Below are 11,910 nucleotides of genomic sequence, written 5' to 3' on the forward strand. Positions count from 1 at the left end.
GGATTTGGGTAGGTGGGAAGGTGGATTTGAGACCAGGAAGAGATCAGCCATGATCTGATTGAATGGCAGAGCAAGCTTGAAGGGCTGAATTGCCTACTTTTGCTCCTAATTCCTATGTTTCTATGCCTGGTTGCAGCCATGGGCTACAAGTATAGGTAAAATGAAGTAGAAGTGTCACATTGCTGCATTGGGACATGGAGGAGTGGGTTTGAACCAACTCATTACATAACATTCCTGATTGGATTTGTGCACGGTGGCGCAGTGGTAGCACTGCAGTCTCATGGCGCCGAGGTCCCAGGTTCGATCCCGGCTCTGGGTCGCTGTCCGTGTGGAGTTTGCACATTCTCCCCGTGCTACTGTGCCCCCACAAACCAAAAGATGTTCAAGATAGGTGGATTGAACACGCTAAATTGCCTCTTAATTGGAAAAAATGAATTGGGTAGTCTAAATTTTAAAAAATGATTTGTGATCATGAAGGTCATTTGTGTTGTGGTGGCACAGTAGCACAGTGGTTAGCACTGTTGCTTCACAGCTGATGAGGAACATATCAGCCATGATAGAATGGCGGAGCAGAACCGATGGGCCGAATGGCCTAATTCTCCTACATATTATGTATTTATGAACAGTGCCACGGTCCCGGGTTCAATTCCTGGCTTATGTCACTGTCTGTGTGGAGTCTGCACGTTCTCCCCGTGTCTGCGTGGGATTTCTCCAGATGTTCCAAATTTCCTCCCACAAGTCCTGAAAGACGTGCTGTTAAGTAATTTGGACATTCTGACTTCTCCCCCTGTGTAGCAACTAGGGGATTTTCACAGTAACTTCACTGCAGTAATGTAATGTAAGCCTACTTGTGACACTAAAAATGATTATTAATATTATTACAAATATATGTAACTTGCAGTGCACAGGTCAGTGTCATAACTGTTGCTTGTTTAAAAAAGAGAAGTCAGGTGGTGTGCAAGTTAGAAACTGAACTTCCAGTTTTGAGGACCAAAAGTGAACAGTTGGACTGTTGGGATGAAAGCCTTAATCCACTCTTTGCAATTCACTGGATGAAGTAATTTGCTGGTCTCAGTTCAGTTTCTAATGAGCATGGACCCTCATGCAGAATTGAGAACAAATTGACATTTAGCTTTCTCATTCACGGCAGATGTAAGGATGGGTGATGCACAGAATGGAAACCTCATATTTCATACTTCATAAAGTTATCATTATAATTGATGGAAGAGTACATGTAAAATGTAGGAAAATGTTCCCGTCCACAGGATGTTTATTATTCACCCTAACCAAAACAGAAATCCTTTCTGACAAAGATAATTACATACTTGACACAATGGAAAAGAGCGAGCAAGCTCACTTGATTAAAGATTGGGCCATTTCCTGTTAAACAAGTCTGTTTCTTTTAAGGAAAAAATTGTCTGGTCAAAGAACCACTGTTGTAAAATGCTCATGTATGCACTTTGGGCAAAGACAGAATCAGGAGGGGTTGAAATACCCCATAAAATCAAATATTTTGCCGAGAGCGCCCGTTTTGAGTCCCAAATAACTTTGGGGAAGATAGCAGAAAGCTCTCGGTGGTTGTAAAGCTGCGGCTCCAGGAGCAAATTGTGAAAATCAAATAAAAGCACATTGCCTTACACTAACTCCTCTGCACTCTCCTTTTTCTCCCCTCCAGAGTGACCCAGAGTTCATCCAGTGGAAAAAAGAATTAACAGAAGCCTTCAATGAGGCTCAGCGGGTCCTGCGAAGAGCTCCAAAGATGCTGAATAAGTCACGTTCAGCGGTGGTAGAGCTGACCAAACCCCCACTCAGCCACAGGAACAGCAATGGGCTTTAAGGGAGAGCGCTTGTGTGTGTGGGGAACAGAAACAAGAGACCTGAGGATGGTTTTGTGCAAACTACTTCTATATCACCTCGTATGTGGTCCAGCGTGTTGTTATTAGTTAATTATATGATCCCACAAAACAGGATGTGTGTGTGTATATATATATATATATATATATATATGGAAATATATATATATATAGCTATATGTGTATATATATATATATGTATATATATATATATATATATATATATATATATGCATACATGTATGTAGATATGAATGTGAGACTTTTTGGAACAGTTTGGCTGTGTATTTTCTATTGAAAGTATTGATGAACGAGTATAGCATCTGTTAACTGCAACCACGGTGACTACTGCGGTTCATGAGCCAACTCCACAGGAATGGACTAGAGGATGTTGCCAAATAATTTGGAGAATTTATTTTGTCATGTGTCATTGCGCCCTGGTGGTGTTCTTTGCTTCATATCAGAGGGTCGGCGGAACATTGACGTACAAAGCAAGTGGCTGACTGGACCTGTGTTTTCAGTCACTGATTCACTCAGATTTTATTTTGATCCTGGACTGCAACATATCACATAGAACATTGACCCATCATTGATCGCATCCGTCGCTCTGCTCTCAAAATGCTGTTTTGTGACATCAGCTGTCACCAATAGCACCATGTGCCAATCAATATCATCGCCATTTGACCTGGATTTGTTTTGCTGTTTTCAGACTTGCTATCTTGCCACGTATCTTGTGTTTACCAGTAGCTGCTTTCTGTACGTACCTAACATTGGGTGATTGTAAACATCAGTTGGATGATGGATTACATTGCTTCTATGGATACCAGAGCAGTTACATTTGATTCTTGTTATACGGATTGTGATAACAACAGTGTGTTGGTGCTTAATTTACCTCCCTATCACTCTTTCACCCCACCCAGCCCCACATCCCTGCTAATTGCAATGTTTTTACAATGACAAGAGAATGGTTGCTGCCACACTGGATCGCCAGGTTGCCGACGAGTTAATAACTGCTCTCAGCCGTCGCTACGTTTTCATGGCTATTTGGATGTTGCTTTGTGGACTGTTTTGTTGATAGGGTTTCAGTGGTTGCTAGATGACAGCACAGGCACACTTCATTGTCGAGTTTCTATGGATAACGAATGACATGGCTCAGTGTGTTTTGCCAAATATCTATGGCTACTGGATATATATAACTATAGTTACTGATCCATGACCCATCGTGCTTCTGTGATGCCTGGTTCCAGCGTGGACTGTTCTGCTACTGCTGGGAAATTTCAGTTATTGTACTAAATTAGATGCTGATCTACAGACCTAGCCTGGTCCTGGTTTCTGTGTTCACAGATACTGACTCAGGATTACTGGATACCATTCCATTGTTAGATTACAGTTTGGAGGATTTTGAAATCATTGCATTGATGGCACATAAACTTGTGCTGCAATTCAACCTTTACTCCAGTGAGACAAAACAATTTAGGCATCCCTACATTCTACAACACTTCTGATCCACGCAGCACTTGATTTGTTTTGTAAAGTCTTTGTCCCCTTCCCACCGTGAAGTGCAAAGTGCCAATGGACTTTACAGATTAAGATTTTAAAAACAATGATCGACGAGAAAAATATTTATCATAGATATTATTGTGCAAGTGTACATAATGTTTAAGAACTAATATACCAAGAATCGTGGTAACAACTTGAGAATATCTTTAAATGGTGATTGCATAGCATGAGTTGCTTTATCGACTTGTCTTCTATGAACAGTGACAATGCATTGTTACATCTTAATAACTGGTCAGTCACAACAAGGGTCAGCTATTAATCCGAATTTAGGGAGCAACATCAACGCTGAAATTCTTTCTTTTTTTGTTGCATTTTGTTTTTGCTACAGTACCACTAAAATGTTTAAATCTCATATTTCAACTGTAAAAAAAAAACACAAAGATGATGTGTATAGTTTTTCTGGTTATATTTTTGCTTAGAACTGCGGCATTTAGTGCGTACTGAAAAATAATAATAACAAGGACAGGATTGGACTCAACATTTACCACAACCATTGCCATGATCTGCTGCTTTAACAAAAAATGAGTCAGAATGATGAAACAAAACTAGTCTATAGTCAGTCTGATTGATTGTCATTCAGGATGATGTCAAATAATGATTTATCTTACCAAAAATGATTCTGTTCCTCGCATGCTCTTTAAATCAGTAATGAATACATACCCTGGGCTTGTCCCAAGGGTGTGGGGAGGTTGCACTGTTGAACCGAAAGGAGGGCTTAGGCTTAGTTGATTAACATCGATGCCTATAATACAGTAAGAAAATTGATATATCACTCGTTTATTCAGGAAAACATTTTACCACTGTGTTTCCTTTTACCCCCTTCTTGCCCCACAAAAAGCAATGGATACTGTGCAATTGTATCTGCACTTTCACAGTGTCACCTGGTGTTGAGGCAGCACTGATGAGCAATTCCACAGGCATGATTTAATTTTTCTCATGTTCATATTTTGGAGCTTTTGGAATTGATGTAATATTGTCACATTTCAGACTGGTAAGGGAAATATTTGTGCAGCTTATATGTCTCTAAGTCAATCTATAAGGCCACCTTTCAAAATAAAATAGTGTCTATGTATGTAATACAAAATTGTTGGGTTAAGATAAGGTTAACAGATATAACTAATAAACACAAATTAATAATTTACTAATCTTGCATTATTGTAGGAGTTATCTCTGATGATGCACATTTTGGGGGAATTTTAATTTCTGGTCAAAAATTAACTTATTGCAACAGAAACTTTTCTGATAATGAGATGAGATTTGTTACCATAGCCACCCTCATAATACTTTAATACCCAGCAGATTTTTGTCTTTTTCATCTGGGCAGAGAGTAGGGAGCAAAATTGGACAGGGGAGGTTGCAGGTCCCTAACAGCACTCCCTGTTAATGGAAAGAGAATGAGATGGGTTCTGTGGCCGGCGTCCCATCCTCCCTGTCCAGTTTCCCCCTCTGTGCTGCACCCAGGCAGTGTTTAACAAGAAGACAAAATGTATCCCACTGTTTTTCAGATTCCTTCGTCTGATTCCTCTATTAGTAGCATAAAATGCTCATAATATCAGTTAGTATCAGGCATCGAACAGCTTTGTGTCAGAGACCTGAAACATTTTACACAGATTAGCATCATGACCTGGTTTATGGGTAATTTAATAATGTGCAATGGCTAAGATTGTTATAAAATAACTAAACTTGAAAAATATAAGCAATACGGAAAGGGCCAATATTCTGATGGTATAATCCAAATAAATAAGTTGGCAGTACAAAGGCTGAGTGCCACTTGCACATACTTTTCCCTGATGTTAGAGGAAAGTTGCTTATTAGAAGCTGATGATCTTGTAGTTCAGGAGCATCCTCTCCTTTGATTCAGTTTTGGATTCAATCATGATCAAGAACTTTTGGCTTTTGCATTTGTGAAAGATTCTTAATGCAAATTTTATAATGTGCTTCAAGAAGGAGTGAAATGTAGAGAAAGTATTTTATATGATCCCCATATTAGTGATCAGTGCCCATTTTACCAGTGAAGTTTAGTGATTTGTACATCTGCATTAAGTCAATATTTTTAAACAATGCACATTCTGTCATTAGTACCGTGTGAAAAATAATAAAACCCAGGATGCTACCTAAGAACATTGGAGATCATGAATGATAAAATGCCACTATTTGTAATGGTTCCATATTTATTGCATTATATGCATCATTAACAAAAACAGTGAACACCAAAATGGAATCCAACTATGTGTACCCTCAGTTGGTGAGGAAAGCTTCACATTTCTGCTGGCCCATATCTGCAAATAGAATATCTGGCCATAATGTTTCATAAACCACTATAAATGGGAAATCTCACTAATATACATTTTCTTGGGAGGGAGCTTACAGATGATTTGCAGATTTTATTTGTTGTGCATTGCAAAAGCAGTAAAATTATTGACAACAAACATTTGCTAAGGCATTATTTTTATGACAAATGGGCAGATGTAAAATCAACAAACTTTTTAACAGTATTGCTGTAAAAAGGGACATGCTGTCAAAAATTTTTGTCTTACACTCATCAAGACAGCTATGTAAGATGAACCAACAGTAAAGGAAACAACAATTTATACTGCATGAGGCGAGAGTGCTGATTGTTGGCGTGGACTCCGCTAGTGGCGTTGCCATGGTGAATGCAACAGAAAACAGTTAACTGTTAACTGTCAAGCTTTTGTTTCAAATTCAAACCAGGCAAATCAACCCTAATTGCCATGGGGGGAAAGCATAATGCGTGGACATGCTCCTTGCAGACAGAAGCAGCATGTCCACGCATTACACCTTTTCTAACTAAACATGGTTCATTCCCATGGCAATGCGGTGACCAATCATAATCAACCAGCCTGGTTTAAATTTGAAACAATAGCTTGGAAGTTAACTGTTCTCTGCTGCATTCAACATGGCAATGCCTCTACCTATCAGAGTCCACTTGCCAACCAATCAGCACTCTCTTCTCTTGCAGTATAAATTGTTGTTCCCTTTACTGTTGGTTTATTCTATGTATCTATCTTGATAATTACAAGACAAAAATCGTGTCTCTTTTTTTCAGCAATACTTAACTTCTGAACCAAATGTTTAGCAGTGTTGTTATACTTTCTTAATGTGCCTTTAAGATAGTAATTCTAAGTTGTAATACATTTAGTACATGACTACAGCCCAGGTAACCCAGGTGAAATGTTGATATACAGCTACAGGACCAGGTGTATCAAGTTTCCAGCCCAATTTGGGGCTCTTTCAGTGCACTTCCACTAGGTTTACAACAGAAGTGTACCAAAAGAGGCATTGATTTCCTGCCCTACTGCCTTTGTAGACATAAAATTTCTCAGTCACAATTGATAATGCAATTGTATGCATTGGCATCCGAGAATGTGATGGTATTCTCAGCCAGTAGTGCTGCCAAGAATCCCATAAGTGGTTCTTGTAACGTTATACTACAGCATGATTGTGCAGCTATGATTCAACCTCAACGTTACAATGGTTATAAATTGATTTAAGTTTTACTCTTGAAATGTCTAATATCATTGAAATCTCTCTGTTGAGTTTACATTCTGTACTCTTCAGATATGTAATAGTTCAAATGATCATTTTGAACTCAGAACTCAAAACTATTTATTTCACTGAAACCATGACCCACATGAAAAAGATCAAGTAAAGGGAAAATGGTAAATTCTGGAAGTATAGTAGAAGAACAGAAACTTCTGGAACAACTGGTCACCATCTGTAAGATCAGCTATACCATTTCTGATAAATGAATATGATAGAGGTTGAAAAATAATCTGAGAGAAAATGAGGTAAATGAGGAAATGATGATTGGGTTACATCAGGTTTGGAATTTTAAAACCATTATTGCAAAAACAACAAAAATCTTGAATTACAAGAGAAATTGTGTCATGCTATTGATCCCACTGGTGATCATGCAGATCTTCCAATTTCTCCATATATTGAGGGTGACTCATTTCTGAACACTGACTCAGCTTTCTAATGTACCCCCACACACTGTATATCAGTAAATAGCGATGAGTTATGAAACAGAATAAATGAAGCAATTGTGACAATCCAAACATGTGGATCTAAAGTAGCATTTGAATGCACATCAAATTTAGCTACACCCAGTGACATTGCCATTTGTTTGTATTTTCCATCGTTTAGGAGATTAATTAATGTTCCAGGTGCACCATAAGACAAGCTGTTGCTGCATAGAAACCTACAGAGTAGAGGCTAATATATTACAATCAGAACTGTATTGGCAAAGGATAAGGACAAATGACCAGCCACCATTAATAGACACATTCTGCAGCTTTGCTGTTGATTTTTAATCTAGAGGTAACTGAGTTTAACAGACCAAGGGCTCATAGAAAAGTGTAACTCTATGTTATTCTTCACTTTATGCTCACTTCACAATGCGCACACTGTAATACAAAAAGTATTGGGTTTTTAAAAAATGCAAAAACCAGGTGGGAATAATTCCCGCTCATGGGCATAACATTTCAATGCCAACTCTCATCCGTTTAGAGTGCGTCTTATTAATTTGGATTTACTCCTATAACTAGGCAGATCCCCATTGGTTAAAAGCCATTTCTTTCTTTTTGATCATAGAATTCTCAGTCCTAATGTGCTCCACTCATAGACATCTGAGACCTAGCTACTTCCTCACCTTATAGCCAGAAAGATCTTTTATAGGCATTGAGGGATAATATTGAGCAGTGGGATACACTTGCATCTACTAAGCAGCAAGGCACCATGAGTTGGGTAAGTGGGCAGGTCTTGCTGCTGAAATCTAATTTAATTGTGCTCATTGTGGAATTCATAGTGGCAGGCCATAGCAATAAAGCAGTGGTTCATAACATCAGCTTGTGGTAAATTTTGTGTCTTTGAGTCTCTGCACAATGAATAATTTGATTTTCATTAGCTCTTTAGGTTTTTTTCAAACTTTAAAATCATATTTTTGCACCAGTTTTCAGGGATGTGAAAGAAGCTGCTTTGCATTAATGAGGCTGTCTGAATCGGGTTAATTCCTGTACTTTATACTGCTGAAGAAATGCTTTTAAGGATGTACTGAGAGTTGCAGCATTTCTAGTGGTGGCCTACGTGGTTTAACAGTTAAGTGCTTTAACCCCTGTTACTCTGCCCAAGTTTCACAAATCAAGTCCCAGGAAGCCGAGTGTGAGTTGGTTGGGGTGGGGGGATGACAGCCATTGTGCATGAGCTGTTTTGATCATGATTCTTGTGGTGTTTGGCAAATGCATTTCAAATGATTTCTGAGCATGCTGTCGCTCGATCCTGGAGATCTGACCATGCTCAGATTCATGCCCACGACAATCGACCTGCAGCACAGCGGAGAATCTTGGAACGAAACTCCAGGAAATTTGGGCTCAGGGATGTGCATGTTCTGGCATTTATAATGGAAGGCTTCTATTTGACCAAAATTGGAACTGCACACTCAAGTGGTCAGTTGGTAACTAAGAAGATTGGTCAATTTCAAACAAATGAAAGGATGACTATCAGCAGTGCGACACTTCAGGAGCATAATAAATGGAAAAGTAAATCATGTGAAATCTCATGAAGCTCATTTATCCTTAAACTTACCCATCCCCTGATTCTTTATTGTTTAATCTGGTAAATTATGCTCATAAAAGATGCAGAGCACCAGGGCTGGAATGATCCAGGGTTGGGCATGTCTATTATATTCAGTGGGAAACATGCGTCACACTAAACGCATGGTACAAAACCCACATTAGCCCCCACGTAGATATGCTGCAACTTCAACTTCTATACAGTGCTTGAATTTAAAAAAAAAAAGAAAAAAAGTTTTTTAAGCTTTTGTTTACTGACTGAATCTTGTTAGTATTATATCAAACTGATGTATATATTCTAAAACAAAAAGAGCATCCTATATACATAATGTCTGACCTCTTCCCTCCCTCTTTCCCCATATCCTTTGTCAAATATCTGTATCTTTTTAAAAGATTCTTGTGTACTGTGTCATGGACACAGCTGTATATTTTTGGTGCCATGCTGTCTTCAGTGTAAAAGTCGGAATCGGGGACATGGGGGGTGGTGGGGAGGGACCAGAAAGACATGTTATGTTATTTATTGTGAACCTGTTCTTTCAACATCATTGTGACATTCTGACATTCCAAACTGAACTCTTGTCTGAATCATTACTGTGCATGTGGTCACATTATTGCTTCTCTGTTTCTTTGCCCTTTCTGAGGTTTTCGGGTTATTTTATGTACTCAGGTATGGAAATTGACCCCAAAAATGAAAATGTAAATGGGCATTCTCTCCTCCTCTGGTGGAATAGTTAGGAAAGGCAACATCAACAGAAGTAGGTAATTCAGCCTGTTCTGCCATTCAGTAAGTTCATGACTAACTCCACCCACTCGTCTTGACTCTTGACTGGTATCCCTTAATATCCTGGGCTAGCACAAATATATCCTTCTGAGATATAATATTATTAATTGAACTAGTATCTACTATTTTTCATAGGAATTCCACACTTTATACCATTCTTGTGTGAAGAAGTGTTCTCTAACTTCGCTAATGAAGAGTCTCTGTAGAATGACCTGATCTGAGCCACTGAAATTGTCCTAACACGAAAATCAGCCAATATGTACACTCTTAATTGCTATCCAGTGATAATCTTCTGAAAAGTGGGCTTGTGCGGGCATTGTAAGAACAGGATTGAACTTGACTATGATTCCTCTTGCACTGTAGGCTCACTTTTGAACAATTGCCACTTGGGCAAGATACTCATGGGCAGCTGGTACTTTAATGGAACCATTTCCCAGCAAGAGTCAACTCTTTCAGGAGAGGAGAGAAAAGTGAAAGAAAAAAAATTATTCCAATATAAAACATGGCATTTATCATATAAGTGGTTGCTTCTTCCTGATTGACAAGATTGCCATATACCTGCCCCCCTGAGGTTTTTACAATGGTAATATTAACATTTGTCTTTATAAAGCACCTTAGCGCAATGAAATGTTCCAAAGCACTTTACCAAATTAATTACTGTTGGAGCAGAGTGACTATTGTAGGGATTGCACGTGTAGTTTGGTGCGCAGAGTTAGAGCAACATTCCTCCATATACAGCTAGCAGCGACAAAATAATAATGTATTAATGAGTTCAGGTTTGCCTGAAATGCAATTCTTCACATTTGCTCCATGAGTTACAGAGAGATTGAAATGAGGCAGCAGTAATCCCGCCACCACTCCAGACGAATTTAATACTTTAGAATGATGGTCAAACCATAATTAGGAAAAAATGTGGGCCCATTAATTGGCCTAATGGACAATGGTAAACCACTCCCTCCTCTGTAAAAAAAAAAAACAAGGTTTGTTTCATTTAAACTGCTCTCAATCTTGTTCCTAGCAGCATAATGTTGGGATCTGTGCTAAATCTATTATTCCACTTGTTACTGGGAACTCAATCGACATTTACTGTCAGGTCATTCTTATTTATAGATTAAAAGGAGAATTTTACTTATCGTTGCTGGTTTTAAAATCCTTGCATTTTTAAAAGTCATAGCTCTCTCCAACACTCCATTTTATAATATGCCAGCACAAGGACCCTGACAATGAGACACCTTGGGCGGGATTCTCCGATCCTCCGCCAGGTCGGAGAATCGCTGGGGGCTGGCGTGAATCCCGCCCCCGCCGGTTGCCGAATTCCCCGGCACCGGATATTCGGCGGAGGCGAGAATCGCGGCGGGCCAACCCCCTGCAATTCTCCGTCCCGCGATGGGCAGAAGTCCCGCTGCTGGAATGCCTGTCCCGCCAGCGAGAATCAATTTTTCAGTCGAATGTGGTTGAAAATCCCATTTTGCTGTACTCCACATTAGCACTTCTGTACCATATTAGCTTTTGTTCTATTCAGTTGCAAATTTCAGCTGAATCACATTCATTGTTTTTTTTACAGCTAGTGTGACAGTTCTTGTATACACAGGTGAGACACTCATTGAGAAGTGATATCATGATTTCTGTTTCCAATTAACAGTCGAAATGGACTTTAATACAAACATGCTTTTGGAAGAAGTATCAGTGAATGTTATTTACATAGTTTGTTTTTAATTTATCAACAATTTATCTGAGAGGGAGTACATTGTTCTGTTAATCACACGGCAGCAGGAAACTGGAATTGTGCATCTCTTTTATCTAGCAATTTCAATATGTTCCATAGGATATAAATCAAAGATTTCTTAATGCTGATCAATAGTTTAATAAGAAGTGAAAGTTGACAATTTCTCCATCCATCTGCTTAATATTTTACAATGATTAACAAACATTTCTCAGATTTGTCCTATTAATAGCAGCTATCTGACAAATGTTTATTTGCAGTGGAGCACCTTGTAATTTAAACTACTGAAGCACTAAAGATCAAACCAATAAATAATTTGGAAGCTCACGTTAATGAGATGCTGACTTTCCTAACTGTACTTAATATAATTAAATATTTGAAATTTGAAATGACACTATAAAC

At 38.7% G+C, this 11,910-nt stretch overlaps 1 protein-coding gene across 1 annotated transcript in view; it reads left to right on the forward strand.

Annotated features, from left to right (window-relative positions):
- Nucleotides 1-9,577, forward strand: part of grk3 (G protein-coupled receptor kinase 3) — a 416,009-nt gene extending 406,432 nt beyond the window's left edge. The window contains exon 21 of the mRNA XM_072488700.1: nucleotides 1,676-9,577. Coding sequence (XP_072344801.1) covers nucleotides 1,676-1,837 — 162 coding nt within the window. The 3' untranslated portion in view covers nucleotides 1,838-9,577. The remainder of the gene's footprint in view (nucleotides 1-1,675) is intronic.
- The last annotated feature ends 2,333 nt before the right edge of the window (nucleotides 9,578-11,910 follow it).

The sequence above is a fragment of the Scyliorhinus torazame genome, chromosome 1, assembly GCF_047496885.1.
Source record: "Scyliorhinus torazame isolate Kashiwa2021f chromosome 1, sScyTor2.1, whole genome shotgun sequence".
In the NCBI taxonomy this organism is placed as follows: domain Eukaryota; kingdom Metazoa; phylum Chordata; class Chondrichthyes; order Carcharhiniformes; family Scyliorhinidae; genus Scyliorhinus; species Scyliorhinus torazame.